This window comes from Sorex araneus, chromosome 6 (genome assembly GCF_027595985.1).
Source record: "Sorex araneus isolate mSorAra2 chromosome 6, mSorAra2.pri, whole genome shotgun sequence".
In the NCBI taxonomy this organism is placed as follows: Eukaryota; Metazoa; Chordata; class Mammalia; order Eulipotyphla; family Soricidae; genus Sorex; species Sorex araneus.
In genome coordinates this window covers 119,144,759-119,162,810 of record NC_073307.1, presented here as the reverse complement: position 1 = coordinate 119,162,810, position 18,052 = coordinate 119,144,759, and the positions used below count along the sequence as shown (strand labels likewise).

The 18,052-nt window shown below is 56.6% G+C and overlaps 1 protein-coding gene across 1 annotated transcript in view; it reads left to right on the top strand.

Moving 5' to 3' along the window:
• The first annotated feature begins 2,124 nt into the window (after positions 1–2,124).
• USH1C (USH1 protein network component harmonin) overlaps positions 2,125–18,052 on the top strand; it is a 42,001-nt gene continuing 26,073 nt past the window's right edge. Inside the window, exons 1-8 of the mRNA XM_004621664.2 lie at positions 2,125–2,258; positions 9,365–9,432; positions 10,692–10,835; positions 11,001–11,139; positions 15,543–15,651; positions 15,782–15,806; positions 15,992–16,049; positions 16,327–16,418. Of these exons, the coding sequence (XP_004621721.2) occupies positions 2,223–2,258; positions 9,365–9,432; positions 10,692–10,835; positions 11,001–11,139; positions 15,543–15,651; positions 15,782–15,806; positions 15,992–16,049; positions 16,327–16,418 (671 nt within the window). The 5' untranslated portion in view covers positions 2,125–2,222. The remainder of the gene's footprint in view (positions 2,259–9,364; positions 9,433–10,691; positions 10,836–11,000; positions 11,140–15,542; positions 15,652–15,781; positions 15,807–15,991; positions 16,050–16,326; positions 16,419–18,052) is intronic.

Here is an 18,052-nt window from a genome sequence, read left to right as displayed (position 1 = left end):
TCATTCATCTATTCAACAAATTTGTTGAGCATCTATCTCTTGCCACACTTTGGGGTTGTTTTTGTTTTTGTTTTTCGTTTTGGGTCACACCTGGTGATGCTCAAGGGTTACTCCTGACTCATGCACTCAGGAGTCACTCCTGGGAGTGCTCGGGGGACCATATGGGATGCTGGGAATCAAACCCAGGTCGGCCGCATGCAAGGCAAATGCTCTAGCCGCTGTGCTATTGCTCCAGCCCCCCCACATTTTTTTTTTACTTTCTTGCCAAATAAAGCACAAGTAGCTATCCCCACACAGGGGTGGGGAGCAGGCGAGGTTCCCATTCCCCAGCTCCAGAGGGGTGTGCACTGGGAGAGGGGAGATCCTGAGCAGGTGCAAGAGGAGGAAAGAGAGGTTTGCGGAGGGGGGGGACAGAGGGACAGCAGGGAGAGGGTCCCAAGAAAAGGGGGCAGGGTGGCAGGAGGGAAGTGGGGAGGGTCACAAAGTAGGCAGAGATGGGAAAGTGAAGAGAAGGAAGCTAAAGAGAGAGCCTTAAAACACTGGTTAAGGAATGAGCTAAGGGAGGGTGGACTCAAAGGAGCTTGAAAAGGAATTTTCACCGGAGAGAAGAACCAGGAGTCAGTGCTATCCTCAACAGAAAGAGAAACATTTTATAAAGGAGAGTCTGGGCAGGTGCTGATACATCTGCATTCTAATTAGAAAATAAAGAGCCATGTGACATCTTTAAGAAATGGAGAGGTCCAGGGGCTAGATTGATAGCACAGCAGGTAGGGTATTTGCCTTGCACGCGGCCGACCCGGGTTCAATTCCCAACATCCCATATGGTCCCCTGAGCACGGCCAGGGTTAATTCCTGAGTGCAGAGCCAGGAGTGACCCCTGAGCATCGCTTGATGTGACCCAAAAAGCAAAAAATTAAAAAAAGAAAGAAATGGAGAGGTCCTATGGCATCTGTGGCAAGGGAACCTACTGTGTGTGTGTTTCCTGAAAAATTGAAAAATTCCAACAATTTCCTGAAGAGTTGGAAATTCTCTCTTCTTGAACTCTGACTTAACTAATTGAAATAAAGATAAGAATGTGAACGATACCTTAAGTTTCTTCTCCAGCAGTGAATCATGTCTTAAAGTAGGCAATTATTTGTTCAAATAAAAATCGTCTGTTGGCAAATTCTCAGTTATCAAAGGGGGATACAAAGAAGGGGTCACCGTGTGCATTTTAAACTGTTGATTTGCACTGTTGTCCCCCCCATCTCCTCCCGTTCTTTCTTCTCCCTCTCCTGTGTCCCAACATGGTGCAAATAAGTAAATTCAAGGTGTGAGCTTCATAAGCAAAAGTGTTCTGGTTAGATCACCGCTGTCCTGTCCCCCTCTTCCTACCCAGTCCACCCCAGGCTTGTTTGCTCATTGTCTTTACAGCCCAGCGCTAGACCCACCGTGACCTGGGCAAGCTTTGGTTGAGCTGGGTGCGATGGAATGATAGGGTCTGGGTCCTATTGTCATTGCCAGGCTTCAGGAGTGAAGGGGGGTGGTCTAAAGTTAACATAGTGGACTTGGTTAAGGGGGCTAACTGATGGGTTAAGCCAGTTAAAATAAAATTACTGATTCAAGCCAATTAGCCTTAAGTAGACCTTGCTCCAGAGAATTCATAGATTAAAAAGTTCTTCCTAGTGGGAAAGGGGCACGGACAGTACACCAGGGATGTGCCTAACGATGAGATACCTGTGACAGTTGTAACTATTTCGGAAGGCAGATGCACTCCTACAGGCTTAACCAGTCCCAAACCGCCCAGGTGAAAGTCCCGGGCTGTAACAACAACAAAAAATAAGTCCCCAATTCCTCCCCATGCCACTCGCGTGTGTTTGAGAACATCCCCAAAGGAGCATCAGCCTGAGTGCAACCACCGGAATGACACACATTCTGGTTCATTAGCTTTGCCGGGAGCGGAGCGAGAACAGGTGTGTGTCCCCAGGGATGCTCTGAGATTCCTGAGACGTGCCTCCCGCCTCACAGGCTCCGCCCCTACCCGGGCTCCTCCCCCGCCCATAGGCCCTGCCCCGACCCAGGCCCCGCCTCCTATCCCATAGGCCCCGCCCCGCCCCAGGCCCCGCCCCACCTCCCCCGCCGCGGGGCCTGTCCGTCACGGTTGTCGCTACTGCCGGCTTCGATAGCCCCAGCACCCGAGGAGGAGTGAGTTGTGCAGCGGCGCTGCTCGATCCGGCCCAGCCATGGACCGGAAGGTGGCTCGAGAATTCCGGCACAAGGTCAGAGCTGCTAGCCCACCACCCCACACCATGCTCCCAGGACCCCAGAGTCCCAGGCGGGGGGATGGGGGACATGGACACCCTTGGGGGCTCCTCCTTCCTTTCCCAGTGGACCTTGAGCTTTGGGTGTCTCCCCCGAGGATCCTGTGGCTCCTGGCGGGGATGGGCCTGGAAAAGGGGACTAGCTGCAAGTGTGGGGATGGCAGATAGAAGTGAACTCCTGAAAGCGGCTAGCGGCTTCCTCTTTCTGCCCTCCAGGGGCTGGGGAGTGCTCCCGGCTTGGGCCAGGGCTGGGACGGGACGGTTCTCCGAGATGGCCCAAAGTGGACAAGATCCCCACCCCCCATCTCCTGATATCCCTCCAGCTTAAGGCTGTTGGAGCAGGTGGAGAGGGTGGGGGTCGTGTCTGAGAGGGGAGGTGTGGTAGGAAGGGGAGCTGGGGGTCGCGGTCCTGTACCTCCTGGCACAACCTGGAAGCTCACACTCACACATAAATGCCATACACCCTCACACACACCCTCACACCCTCTCTCTCTCTCTCTCTCTCTCTCTCTCTCTCTCTCTCTCTCTCTCTCTCTCTCTCACACACACACACACACACACACACACACACACACACACACACGGGTGCTGAGTGCGGGGGGTTGGGTTTGAGGAGGTAGCTCATCCTGGCAGAAGCCTCTCAATGGAGCCGTGGGCATTGCAGGGGTGAGAGAGAACTGGGGTTCAGCTGGAGTTTACAGGCTGGTAAACTGACACAGCGAGGCCAGCGCTGGGCAGAGTTCAGGGCGCGTCCTGTTCCATGGAGTTGTAAGGGGAGACGTTTCGGCTGCTGAGGAGACTGGTGGTTTCAGGCAGCCCACTTTGAGGGAGCGTGTGTCCCCCCCCCTCCTGTCCCCCCATTTCCCTCCCCAACTCAGGCTTGAATTTCACTTTTCTGTCCCCTGCATGGAAAGTCAGGCCAGGGCCTCTTGTTTCCTGCCGGTGGAGAGAACTGCTCTTTGCTTCTTTGGAGAGAATTGCATTCTGGGTGGCAGGGATGGGTGTCAGCCTGGCTCCGGCTTCTCTCCTGTTTCTCTGCCCCAGGAGGCTCCAAGGGGCCTGGCTCTCTGTTTCCACTGCCCTCTCTTCCTCATCTCAGGTTATTACCTAGTAACGCCGTGTGCAGACGGGGCTGGCACAGTGCTGGGCGAGGCCGGGGTGGACTTTGTGCCCTGCTATTTCCAAGGAAGCAGCTCCCCACTCTTCCTCTCCCAGAGAGGAGATTGCGAGGGCCTGGGGAGAAAGGAAGAAACCTCAGAAGATGAAAGTGGAGATACACAGGCTGGCTATCTTGCTTTCCAGACACATCTTCTTTAGTGCATCAGAATAAATCCCTTCCTTGGGAAGAGTCTGTAGGAGAAATCCTCACTTGTTAGGGATGGCAATGAAGGTGGTGTGTTGTCTTGGAAAGTGCTGCGTGACCTTTAGCAAGTTACGAACCTCTCTGTGCCTGCGTTCTCTCCTTTGTTGAATGAAGATGACAATTAAACTAGTGAGTTTAATGTGCGTGCTGGGTGAGCTGTATAGGTGTGTAGGGAGAAAATGCCCCTGTCGCTTAGTGGGTCCCCACCAAGTGTCCACTGTGGTCTGTTATGTGCAGTTAGAACTGGGGTCCGATCTCAACCCAGTCATTCACATGGACGAGCCCTTCATCTCTCCCAGCTCTGGTCTCCTTAGCTGTGAGAAGAGGTTGGCAGTGTTCACCTCCTGGGGCAGTTAGGACTAAATGAGATTTTTAAGTGCGGGCTCCAAAGGGCGTGGGACACCAGCCACGGGTTCCAGCGATGGCTCCAGAGCATCCAGCATTCAGCATCTGCTCCTTGGCACGTGTACCATTTCCCCGCGGCCCCCAGCAGCACTTGCATGCCCTCCCTGGTAACATGCTCGGGTCTAGGCACCGAGCGGAGGGGAGGGGGCCATCAGAGATGAAGACTTCTCCCCCCAGAGAAGCAGTATTTGTAATGAAACCTGCCCAGCTCTATGGCCGGGGCTCAGAGTAGAGCATTTGCCATGCAGGCATGGACCTCAGCCCCCACAGCGTCCCCTGTGTGTGCCAGCAGCACCACCACAAAGCTGGCTGCCTATGATGCACTGTCACCCAGTGTGTGGGACCCCCAGTCACGGCAGCTACAGCAGCAGAGGACAGGCGGAGGGAGGAAATAGTCTCAAGAAACGACAGCTGCAGATGGCAGGACCTTGGTTACTCATTTGCTCAAAAATGTTTTTCTTGTCTGTTCAGCACTTGTGCATTTATGAGGCTCCAGAGTGAACCCTGCCCAGGCCAGGCATCTCGGGGTGAGGGGGTGGGGTGGTGCGACTGGGTAAATAAGATCAGAGAGAACCCCTGCCTTCGAGGGACATTGCGAATCAGTCCTTCATTGATTCATTGATTCAGACATGCAATAACTCTGGGCCAAATATTGCCCAGTGAGTAAGGAAACAGAATATCTGTTCTCACAAAATACACTTTCTAGCGGGAAAGGCAGTTGGCCAGTAAACCAATACAAGTATCAGGTAAGGCCAAGTTGTGATAAAGGCATGAAAAAAAAATCAACTGGGATGAGTGACCAGAGAGATAACGTAGGGGTCAAAGCTTTGCATGCAGCTAACCCTGGCTCAATCCACAGTACCACGTGGTCCCCCCAGCACCACTGGGAGTTACCTCCCCGCTCCCAGCACAGAGCCAGGAGTAGCCCTCAGACTTTCTGGAGAGCTGGTACCTGAGCAGAGAGCCAGAAGAAGTGAGGGAGGGCATCATGGGGACAGGCACGGAAGAGTGAAGAGCAGTGTGAAGGTTCGAGGCTCCGCGTGCCTGCCTTTCTCAGGAATAGCCCAGAAGCCTGGAGTAAGGATGGCTAGGGAGGCCAGAGTGACTCAGAGGGCTGGTGGGGGCCGAGTGGACTCTTCTGTTCTGAGTGTGGTGAGGCCTTGTCTAGTTGGGGCATGGCGTGGCCAGTTTACCTTTCGAACAGATGTTGGTGACAACAGCCCTCAGGCTGAGGCTAGAGAGGGAACAATGAGGCCGACCAGCCTGTGGCTCCTGCAGCTACCCAGGGCTCAGGTGGGGGCTGGGAACAGGTAGACCCATCAGGTGTGGCTGATGGACTCCGTGTGTGTGTGTGTGTGTGTGTGTGTGTGTGTGTGTGTGTGTGTGTGTGTCTCGAGGAGCAGCAAGAGTGAGGGTCAGAGGTAGGGAGAGGAGGAGCAGGTGAAATGGGGATGAGAGGGGTGGAAACCAAGAATTCCCTGGCATGGTTCCGGCTCAGTGGCCTTCTGGACCTTCAAGCAGAGATGAGCAGAAAAGGATTGTGATGGTCGAGTCTCGTGTCCAGGGACGTCTGTGCTGGAGATCTGCCTCGGTGAGGCCTGGGTTGCAAACAGGGCTTCCACCCTCAAGGGACTGAGGAGGCCACCTTGGAAAACAGCTCGGTTAGATAGATGGAGCCGGGGTGCCTGCTCCTAAAACAAAAATAAGGACCAGCCTGTCGGGCAGGAGAAACTGTAGGAGGAGACTGGTTCCACCGGCACCAGCGGGGTAGCAGGACTCCCTGCTCTGGAACAGATAAAGGGTCCTCTAAGAGTGACGTCAGGCCGGCCCCCGCTGGGTGGGCCTCTGGGCAGAGGTGTGCCTGCATCCCTTTGTACCACCAGCATCTGGAGGGACCACAGGCACCAAACACAGAGAACATGGAATTCATACTCATTTATGGTTAGCCGAACTTGATTGAACTCACAATGCTGACTCCTTATCAGACACTGTGCTGAGCACTTAACAATTATTAAGCTCGTGGATAATTTTTAAAAATTATTAATCCCTCTGGAATTGCAGGAGGCCCCGTGCCCACTCAGAGGCGCCCAGAGAACACAGCTCTCATCCCTGAGCATCTCTGAGCACTTTCAACCGGGGAACAGTCATGGTTCCTACAATGCCTCCACTTTGATTTCTCACTTCGACTCATATTTTTTGAGGGGGCCACACCCAATGGTGCTTGGGGACTATTCCCAGCACAGTGCTCAGGGTCACTTCCAGTGGTGCTCAGGGGACTGTGTGGTACCAGGGGATGGAATAAACTGCAAGATCCAGCCTCTGAGCCATCCCCCCGCCATCTCTCCCTGTTGGAGGAGTATTTTTCACAAACCAGGCATGTTTTCCCCGCTGCAGAGGCATAGAGATAACTGTTACTTGAGGAGTCAGCTGTTCAGAGGTGGAAAGGAAGTTCTGAGCAAAGACAGGAGGTGCCCATGTGTTGGAGGAAGGGGCTGCGGGACCGTGACCAGTGACCCACCCAGGACACCGTGGACAGGAGCCAGTGGGAAGGGCAGAGCGGAGATGAGAAGTGGAGGAAGGTGGCAGGAGAGCTCACGGGTGATGTTGGGACGAGGAGTCGACAGTGAGGCTGTCCCGGCAGGACACTGAGAGGAAGTGGGTTATGGTCTGGGCCTGGAGACGCAGGGCCCAGCACTGGAGGCTGCCCACAGGACTGGGAGGGACGTTTCTGCAGGGCTGGGTGAGGGAGAGCTCCAGGCCATGCCCGGGTTCCTCCCCTCTCCTTTGTCCCATATCACCACCCACGTCTGGAATGAACCCCGGAGCCTTTGCCCTGGACATCCTCACCCCGGCCAGAGCCGAGGGGCCTCTGCCACTCGAGAAGAGAACCAAATATCCAGTGCTCATGCGGGTAGTCAGGGCTCTGGCTCAAGGGGGGCCCAGCCCAAGGGGAGAGATGGAGACAGACCTGAGAGCAGCCTCTTGAGAGCAGAGGGTCTGAAAGTTTGGCCTTTGGGGGGGCCCTGGGAGGTCTAACTCACATGTCAGGGTCACAGGAGGAGCATGGGCTTTGGGCCTAGGTGGACGCAGACCTCTGTCCTCACAGTCTGATTAGCTAAGGGACCACGAGGGGCATTGACTTAATTTCTCTGGTCCTCCGTTTCCTCATCTGTGAAAGGGCGTGAGAATATCGGCCTGTGTGGTGGGGTGACTGGGGAGAAAAACATGGGGGAGAGAGGCCAGGCCAAGGACGCTGTGAACACAGCCGCCTTACTCCTGTCCTTGACCCCCTGCCTCCCGTCTGGTTGTGGGGGTATACCAGGCAGCACAGGGGACATGTCCATTCCATACGCACGTATGGACCACTTCCCACCCGCCAGTCCAAGGAATTTTGAGCAGATAGACCTCAGCCTTGCCCTCTGGGGTTTTCTGTCACCCCACAACAGAATGGAGAGAGGAGCTGAAGAGATAGTCCAGGAATTAAGGCATTTCTCTCCCATGCATCCAACCCGGGTTCGATCCCCAGCACCATATATTTTATTTTTAATTTTTTGTTAGTGAATCGCCAGTGAGGTTCAGTTACAGACTTACAAACTTTCGTGTTTGTGTTTCAGTCATACAGTGGTCGAGTGCCCATCTCTCCACCAGTGCCCATTTTCCACCACATATTTTTATTTTATTTCATTTTTATTGGATCACTTTGAGATAGAGCATTACAAAGCTGTTCGTGATTAGGTTTCAGTCATACAGTGTTCCAACACCCATCCCTCCACCAGTGTACACTTCTCAGCACCAGTGTCCCCAGGTTCCCTCCCATCACCTCCCACCCCACCCCCCATGGCACATATTAAGGCTGAGCATTGCAGGGAGTGATCCCTGAGCACAGACGTAAGCAAGTCAGTGGTGCTGCCCTGCGCCCCCACTCCCCATCCCCAGCCTCCCTTCCTAAAAATTGGCCATCAGGGACGAACTAGAGCATCTCAGAAGATGAAGGAAGGTTCTGGCTGGTGGATGAGCACAGAAGGGGACACGCCATGTGCGTTGGGATGGATCACTGGGCAGGGGGACCAGCCGGTGCCGAGACCCTGAGTCTGGAGCAGAGTGACCTGTGGGGAGCACTGGAAGGCGGGGCAGGAAGAGTGGCAGGAGGTGAAGGTGGGTTGTGATAAGTCAACTTAAGGGGCTGGGGGATGGGTTTTGTGTTGAGCACAGAGAAGTCATGCAAACAGGTGCTATGACCCCATCTACACGGATATTTCCGACTCAGGGTATAGAGGCAGGCCAGACTTTTCCTCTGCTCAGATTCCATATATGGGTATCCCCGGCCTGTGGGCACAGCCCCCTATACCCTCTCACACTGCCAGGGCAAGGGCAGAGAGCAGCCGGGCTGTGCCCCCCTGGATATATCAGAGTTCAGCATGCCACCCGTGAAAGCAGATGCCCTGTCCCCAAATTTCTGGCGGTGCTGGGCCCAGCAGTGAGGCAGGGACAGAAAGAAAGGCGGGTTGGGGAACCTGCTGTACCCACACAAGCCGGAGCCACAAGTGATGGGCCTGACCCAGCCATGCCTCAGGCCTCCTCGGAGCCCTCCCACTCCGCCCTGAACCTGAGAGGGGCCAGGACACACTCACTGGAGCTGTACACTGAGCTGCGGCAGGGCCTGGAATCTGGGGCTCTGGATTCACCAGCACCCCTGGGATCCAGGTGCAAATGAAACAGCTCCTGACCCTGGCCTTAGAGGCGCAGCCGCTGACGTCAGCAAAGTTGCAATGATGTAACCTGATTCTCCCCTCCTGTGGCCTGGGGGGCGGGGAGGGGTGGCATGTGGGGCCTAAGGAGGGGACGGAGGGGACTAGTGGACAGAAGTCTGACCAGCGCAGCTTAAGCCAGGTCGAGGAAGGGCGGGGCCGTCGCTGGTGACCCAGAAGCTATGGGGGGCGCCCAGTGGTGAAGGGGGGGATGTGCTATGCGAGTGATTGGCCGAAATCCTTCCTGAGGGCCGTGGTCCGGCACTACAGCGGCTATCAGGTAAGGGGTGGGGGGGGTCTCCCACACCGAGGGCAAACTCTAGCCTTGTCCCCCCTATCAGTGAGTTGTGGGGGAGTGGTGTGGAGGGCCACAGTGAGGACAGGCACTGGTGTCCCTGTTTGCTGCCCATCCCCGGCTCAGGATAAGACTTGTCCTGCCACCTCAAGGGCTGACCCCACCAGCCTGTCCTACCGGGAGGGCCCTGAAGTGCCCCCAACTCCCGGGAGTCTGCTGGAAGGAGCTGTAATTCTGCCTATGGGTTTTCCAGGTGGATTTTCTGATTGAAAATGACGCCGAGAAGGATTATCTCTATGACGTGCTGCGGATCTACCACCAGTGAGTGTTGGGGGCTCAGCCCCCCAAAAGCCACCCCTGCCTCTGTCCTCCGGGGGATCTGCCGTGGATTGTTGGCAGCTGGGAGGGCCAGAGGACTTTTGTCACAGGGAGCACGGGGAGGCAGGTAGCCCGTGCTCCAGGGAATCCTTGCACCCACCATTCACAAATGCTCCGTGTGTGACCCCGTGCTGGGGACAGGGCCACGGGGGAGAGCAAGACAGCCTGGCACGGCCCGGAGGGTGATCACAGTCCAGTGCTGGCAGTGGGCAGCTGGGTTTGAGAGAGGCCTGCTGGCGCCAGCGCTGTGTCACCCGTCTCCCACCTGCTTTGGGACCCATTCAGCATGTGCTTATCAGCTTCTGGACACCCGCTGGGCACCACTAGGTGGACTCTTGAATGGAATAAGTTCTGCTTCCTTCCTTCCCTACCGCGGCTCGCGGGGGGACGGAAGTAGTCCTGGCGGCTCAGATACCAGAAGCACACCGAACTCTAACGGAACTGCCCTAGCGGCCAGGAATGTCCTCCTCCACTTGTGCAGGGGCTCACCAGGAGGCCTCCATACCAGGGTCGGGAGGCTCAGGGGGGATGTCCAGAGAGGAGCCATCAGTCTCCCACAGGGGCAGGGGTGTGAAAGCACAGAGTGCAAAAGGGGCGGTGGGGACAGAAGTCGGGGCACACAGGGGCCATAGGCAGTCTCGAGCCGACAGCGGTTCTCGAGCCAGTCCGAGAGAAGGGATGACCAGCTCCAGGCCTACTGGACAGTGGGGCCTTCATGGGGGTTCTGAGGGGGAGAAACTGAGGTTTAGAAAAGATTGCACGAGAGCAAGCATGTGGCTAGGCACGTGGGTCAGGGACTCCCGGGGTCCCAACTGTGAGGGGCAAGTGTGGGCACGACCTCGGGAAGGAGGGACTGAGGAGCCGAGTGGGCACACCAGGGAGGGAGCCTCGGGCGTGAGAAGGGCCCCAGCCAGCCCCCTACCCGGAGGGGTCCTCTTTGGAAAGATCCTGGGCGGGGATCCAGGCGCAGCTGTTGGGATCCTGGCCTGATCTTAGGTGCTCGCCTTTCGAGGCTTCCAGGAGACAAGACGCCCCCCCCCTTTGGGGCCAGCAGCCCCGAGTTGGGAGCTCAGGATTTTCTGGTGTCTCCTCCATTCCCAGGCCTGGGCCCGGAAGAGGGTGGGCCCAGCCCCAGACCAGTGCACTGGCAACCTTGGGAGTTACCTTAGAGGCCAAAGTTGCGTGTCGCTGTGTCTTGACAGGACCATGGACGTGGTCGTGCTGGTGGGGGACCTGAAGCTGGTCATCAACGAGCCCAACCGCCTGCCACTGTTCGATGCCATCCGGCCTCTGATCCCGCTGAAGCACCAGGTGGAGTACGACCAGCTCACCCCCCGGCGCTCCAGGTGTGCCAGGCGCCCCCCCCCCACACACACCACCAGGCCAGGAGTGGGGCGGGTGCGGCCGGGGTGGAGGGGGGGTGGCATGGCGGGAGGTAGGGGACACCCTGGGGTGGACAGGCGTCGTCTCAGGAGTGGACCGAGCCTGAGCCCCCTCTCATACCGCGGCAGGAAGCTGAAGGAGGTGCGTCTGGACCGCCTGCACCCCGACGGCCTGGGCCTCAGCGTGCGCGGGGGGCTGGAGTTCGGCTGTGGCCTCTTCATCTCCCACCTCATCAAGGGCGGGCAGGCAGACAGCGTTGGGCTCCAGGTGAGGAAGCCGCAGTCGGGTGGCTGGGGCTGGGGGCAGTGTGGGGAGGGGGCTGGCTTCCTGGCTCCTCACCCCCCATTCTCAGGCTCCTCTGACATGCTCCCTTGGTCTAGCCGAGCCTGGGCGGGGTGGTGGGAAACGCGCCTCATGCTGACAGGTGTTCCTCAGGCCTGGGCTGGGGTCCTGGGGACCAGCCCCCCCTATTCTTACTTGGAGCCTGGCTCCCAGCTGCTGCCGTGACACGCCCCTCTCTCCCCCACCGCCCCCCCCCCAACCCCACTGTGTGGAGTGCACAGTCCTAAACTGGAATGGAAAAGGGAACCTCCCCCCGGGGGGGGGGGCACGCAGGGCTTCAGAGCAGAGACTCCGGGATCAGACTGTCCTGCCTTTGCTCTTCCCAAGTTACTTGGCTTTTGGTTAAATGACCCCACCCAGTTTCTGGGTTTTCCCATCTGTAAAATGGGGGTGATGACAAGACCGGCCAGCTCCAAGGAGATGATGAACTAACAATCAAGGAGCCTCGCTGGGGAGGTCCCTGGCAGCCGAGGGTTGGGTCAGGTTGGCCGAGAGGCAGAGCTCTGGTCCCTCACGTGCTGGCGGCCACGTCTCTGCAAGTCCCTGGGCCACCCTCTCCCCTTTCTCAGACTTGATACAGAACTCAGGGGCATGAGTAGAGTGTTGGCCAATGAGTGGCTGAGCCAGGATTGAACCCCAGACATCACAGCCCGGGGCTCTCTCCTCAGCACCCCACGTGTCCCTCTTTGACGGGGTGGAGCAGAGACGGGCCGGGAGCCAGCTCTCCTGCGGCCCTGGCCGAGGGCTGCGTTCCTGATGCCCCGATAAAAGCACCCCCACTCCCACCCCACAGCTGCCCCCTCCTGGCGCTGATTATCAACATCCTAATCCTCCATGCCAAGCGGGGGTCCTGGGGGGCCCCCAGGGGCTATGGTACAGGATACCGAGGACAGAGCTGACAGACGGACTTTGTTCTCAATCCCTGTCTCACGGCTGCTGGCAGCGGCTGAAATTTCAGCCTCTTCATTACTCCTCTCCTGGGCGGCACATTTTCCAGCCCAGAAACTCGGCCAGAGGAGAGATATAATGAGCTTCTCTTCTCTTCTGCTGTCCCCCAGGCCCTCTTTTTTCCAGGGGCGAGCCTGCCTCCTCAGACAAACACTTCTCAGCCCGGGCGGGGGGCACGTTCCTGAGACTCGGTTTCCCAGGCCCGTGAGCGGCGGGTGCCTCCTCGGGCCGCCGGGCCCCGCTCTCTGTGTGCCCTGACCTCAGGTCATCATCTCACGGGGCCCTGGGACAAAGCGCCTTTGGCAGTGCTCCCTGTGAGCCTGGCGGGGGAGGAAAGAGGATCCTGCCACCTGAGCCAGGGTCTGTGTGTGTGTATCCATGTGACTAGGGTCCCCGGCACCTTCTCTGCAGCAACGAGACAGGGACCCTTTCTCACAGGAGCTTGGGAACCTCCCCCACCTCCAGGGCTACAGCTGAATACATTGACCTGTCTGGAATTAGGTTTCCTTTTTTTGTTATTTGGGTCACACCCAGCAGTACCTAGGGATCACTCCTGGTTCTATGCTCAGGGACTACTCCTGGCTCTGTGCTCAGGGATCATCCTGGTTATGATTAGGGATCACTCCTGATTATGATTAGGGCTCACTCCTGGCTCTGTGCTCAGGGACTACTCCTGGCTCTATGCTAAGGGATCACTCCTGGCTCTGTGCTTAGGGATCACTCCTGGCTCTGTGCTCAGGGATCACTCCTGTCAGACTCAATTGACCATACGTGGTGACCAAACAGAGATCAACTGTGTTGAGGTTAGGTTTCTGGGCGACCTCTTGGGCCTGACAGTAATGGGGAGAAGGTTCTGGAAGTCAGGATAGGAGTAGGTTCAGACTCTGCCTGGCACCACAGCAGGCCCTACTGGGGCTGGACAGTGGCCCGGGGCTTGGACCCACTCTTAGCACCCCAGCCAGGCGTGCTCGCTCTCTGCTCTCAGTCCTCTGCTATAGAGGCTGTGGGTGAGTGCACTCCCCCTGCCCCCTCCCAGAGAGGAGTCATTCTGTGCACACAGAGAGGGAGTGTCTGTGCCTCGATGTCCCAACGGCGAAATGTGTGCGTTATCTCTGCTTCCCTGTGGGACCTGAGGACGCTGGCCGCATCGAGGATGCAGACAGGGCAGACAGAAGGCAGGGACCCGCAGCCGTGCCTGGACAAGTCCCCGGTGGAAAGAGACAGCACTCGGGGGCTCGGGAAGACAGGGTGTTGGCCCTCAGAGGTGTGGGAGGATACGGTTCCCTTCTTGTGAGAAGTGGGTGGCGTTAGCTACTTGGCTCTTTTCCCCGGGAACCTAGAAAGCTCTTTCCAGAGCCTTCCCCTGCCCCTCCCAGAGTCCCTGGTCTCTCCTGTTAGCACCCTGAGAACCCTGAGGCCTGTGTCCGGGCCCAGACGGGGAGGACTTGGGTGGCATGAGTGAGGTGAGTCGGGGGGTGTTGTAGAAAGTGAAGCTGGCCTTGAGGACCCCTTCAACAACTGATTATGTGCTCCCCACTGACACCCCACAGAGTCAAGCCCTGTGTTCCCCACCCCCTCCCCCAACACCTATGTCAGCATCTTCATGGGCGGGAGAGATAGCACCGGGGGCAAGCTGCTAGCTTGCATGCAGCCCGCCCAGGTTCAATCCCCGCATCCCGTATTCCAGGTCCACCTGGAATGGTCTCTGAGCACAGAGCTAAGAGTAAGCTCTGATCTCCACTGGGAATGGCCCCCAAGCCAATAAACCAGCATCTCCAGAGGATCTGCCTGTGCGTGGGGCCAGCTGGCTAATCTTCACTGGCCGGGGCAGGAGGGGGAGCCCAGGAACTAGTGCCTGTTTTGTAGCTAATTACTTGGACAAAAGCATCATCTCCCTGGGCCTCAGTTTCACCTCGTGTCCCTACAGTCAGGACACGAGGAATCACGGTGTTCCAGGGAGACCCCAGCAGTGTCCAGTAGGGGGTGTGGTCTCACCATGAATCCATCCATCTGTGATGTAGCCCTCATCTCTCCCATTGTGATGAGGCCAAAGCTCCCAGAAGCGGGATCCCAGCAAGAGCCAAGGGCCCAGACCCAGCCGGTGATGAAGACAACACCGCGTGGGGGCCACTCACTGTGTCCAGGGACAGCTTTGCCCGCACACAGTTACTGTATTTGCATGGCAACCTCTGCGTCGCCTCCATTTTATAGACAAGGAAAACAGAGGAGACAAGTCAAGAGACTTGCTGTGGTCACACAGCTTCTAGGAGTAAGAGCAAGGGTGTGGCCTATGCTCAGTCATTGCCTTGTGTTCACCCCTAGAAAAGAACTACAGAGTCAGGCTGAGGCAGAGTTAAAATAAAGCTCATCTCATTTGCATGGAGTAGAAGAAAACCGTGTGTGTGTGTGTGTGTGTGTGTGTGTGTGTGTGTGTGTGTGTGTGAGAGAGAGAGAGAGAGAGAGAGAGAGAGAGAGAGAGAGAGACTTGAGTCAGTGTGTGTGAGAGATAAACTGTGTGAGAAACTGTGTGTGTGTTTGTGAGATAAACTAGAGACAATGTGTGTGTATGATATGTGTGTGAAAGTCAGTGTGTGTGAGGGAGAATGAGAAATGAGTCCGTGTGTGAGATAAACTGAGAGTCAATGTGTGTGAGAGAGAGAAAAACTAATCTTTGTGAGAAACTGTGTGTTTGTGAAAGATAGAGACTGTGTGTATATGTGTGTGTGAAACTCAGTGTGTGTGTAAGAGAGATAAACTAGAGTGTGTGAGTTAATAGTGTGTGATAGATAATCTAGAGCCTGTGAGTTTGTGTGTGTGAGAGAGTGATGAGGTGTGTGTGAGAGAGAGAATGGGGGGGGTTGCAGGTGAGTCAGTGTGTGTGTGTGTGTGTGTGTGTGTGTGTGTGTGTGTGTGTGTGTTATAAACTAGAGTCAGGTGACAGTCATGAACAATCCTCCCTCCCCCAGTTATGTTGCACCTGAATAGACCAGGAAGCCTGCTGGTCAGGGAGGGGTGTGACAAAGATACAAAGGTCAGGGGTGTGACAAAGATTCAACTGCTGGAATCTAGGTAAAGGTCACCCTTTTGATAGATTCCCACACCTGGTGGATTCCCACCCCTCAGAGGGACTCCGGAGTGAGGGCTGCAACAGAGTCCGAGTCATCAGCCCCGCCTCAGAGTGCCCCGTCTGTCCAGCGGGGAGCCCAGGCTGCTGGAAGCATCCCCTGTAGCGGGTGCCGGGCTGATGGGGCGTGTATCACAGCAGCAACGTGGCCCCTGGGGGTGTACTGAGGTTTAGACTGAAGGCAGGCAGGGCCTCACCCCCTTTCCTGGAGGGCAGGCCCCCGACCCAGCGCTGGTTCCCTCTGTCTGTGGCCAAGGTCGGGGACGAGATTGTGCGGATCAACGGCTATTCCATCTCCTCCTGCACCCACGAGGAAGTCATCAACCTGATCCGCACCAAGAAGACGGTGTCCATCAAAGTGAGACGTGAGTGAGCCAGGGTGGGGCGTGGGGGGTGGGGGTGTCACTGATGAGGGGGAGCGGGTGCAGCTGGGGCTCTGATTCCTGAGGGGGATGCCCGAGGAACCGTCCTCACCTCTGGGCCTTTCTCCCACAGACATCGGCCTGATCCCTGTGAAGAGGTGAGTTTACTCCTCCTCCTCTGCAGCCTGGAGCTTTTTGGAGGTGGGGGGAGGCGGGGGTGGTACAGCATCCTGGGATGGGTGGGCCAATGGGGCGGAAGGCTCCAGATGGCACGGATCTGGCTCTGGGGTCTGTCCACACCCTCCTCCTAAATAAGCCCCCTTCTATTTTCCCTGTCCCTCAGCGGCCCTGACGAGCCTCTCAAGTGGCAGTACGTGGACCAGTTCGTGTCGGAATCTGGGGTGAGGGCCAGGACCCCCGTGATGGGTGTGGGTGGGGTGTAGGTGGGATGGCGCCTGGTCCGGAAGGAGCGGCTGGCCCTGGGGGTGTGCTCCCGAGCCCCTCCAGGAGGCTTCGGGGGCACTGGGCTTACAGCCAGACAGCACAGCTCCCCTCCATGCCCGTGTGAGCACCAGCTCTGGGCACAACGGTGATGACCGTGAGGTCTCCTGAGCCCCCGGGACACCCTGCACACCCGTGCCCCCTCCCCCCAGTAACCCTGTCCTCTCCCTCTGCCAGGGCGTGCGGAGCAGCGGGACCTCTGGGAGTCAGGAAAACAAGGAGAAGAAGGTCTTCATCAGCCTGGTGGGCACCCGGGGCCTGGGCTGCAGGTGGGTGCCTCCCCCCTTCTTCCTCTCCCTGTCCACTGGCGAGGGCTCTTGATGCGCACTTTCCCCTTGGAGGCTCCCACTGTGGGTTAGAAAGACGCCTCTGAGGGGCCCGTTCTAGCAGGACCAAGAACTCATCGGGGAAAGCTCGAGTCTTGTCTGTGTGAGGTCCAGAGCTTGACCCCCAGCCCCTGGAGGTGTGGCCTTGGTAGCTGGGCCAAGCCCTGAACCATTATACCTGCACCAAGGGGCTGGCCCCTGGGAGTGGCCCTGTGCTCCTCTCGCCTCCTCTCCCCCAGACTGAAAGGAGCCTGTCCAGCTGGTCATCTGTCCTAGTTCCCTCATCCCTTATTACCTTATGAGTTTCCTTGAAAGGCAGCCGGGGCTGGAGCGATAGCACAGCAGGTAGGGCATTTGCCTTGCACTCGGCAACCCAGGTTTGATTCCCAGCATCCCATATGGTCCCCTGAGCACCGCCAGGAGGAATTTTTGAGTGCAGAGCCAGGAGTATCCCCTGTGCATCACTGGGTGTGACCCAGAAAACAAAACAAAACAAAAGGCAGCTGGAAATCCCAGTCAGGCCCTGGGCCATACCGGGCTCTTTGAGCACCTCGGGCCACTGTGACACGGTCACTTAACCTCTACACTCGGGAACCTTACACCAGCCACCAAAGCAGCTGAGCCTCAATTTCTCCCTCTAGAACATGGGGACGATAATACCCACATTACTGGGTTGTTGCAAGGAGGAAGGAGATGACAAGGACTAAGGCTGGCTCGTGGAAGGTTAATATTAGCCAGTACAATTTGGATTATTCTTTCCATTCTTTTGCATTGATCCAATACTTCTCTGCCAAACATCATTGATCAAAAGTCCCTCCCTGCTCAGGATTACAGCCTCAGGAAGAGGCCAGCTGTCAAGCTATAGCATAGGGTGATAAGGGCTGTAATGGAGCCACATTCTGGGATTTGGAGGGCCAAGGGGGAGGTTTCCTGGCCAATACTTTCTCACCAACCAGTAGTGGCTGCCTGGAATAGTCTTGAAAAGAATCCAGCCTGGATAAGGCTGTATGCATGTTTGATATAGAAGTGCTGGGATGGATTAGTGATGTCTGATGGACAGGGGGAGAATAATGGTGCAAGCATCATCCTTGTTGTTGGAGCACTGAGAAGGGAGCAGCCAAGCTTGGGAGATACATAGGAGTTTGGTGAAAGCCTTACAAGGATGTAGCATTTGAGTCTTTTTTAAAATTTTTAAAATTTTATTGAATCACCGTGAGATAGTTACAAGCTTTCATGTTTGGGTTACAATCTCACAATGGTCAAACACCCATCCCTCCACCAGTGCACATTCCCCACCACCAATATCCTGGGTATATCCCCGCTTTCCCACCCTCCTCCTGCCTCCATGGCAGACAATATTCCCCATACTCTCTCTCTACTTTTGGGCATTATGGTTTGCAACACAGACATTGAGAGGTCATCATGTTTGGTCCATTATCTAATTTCAGCATGCATCTCCCATCCCCACTGGTTCCTTCAGCCATCATTTTCTTAGTGATCCCTTCTCTATTCCATCTGCCTTCTCCCCTCCACTCATGAAGCAGGCTTCCAGCTAAGGGGCAATCCCCCTGGCCCTT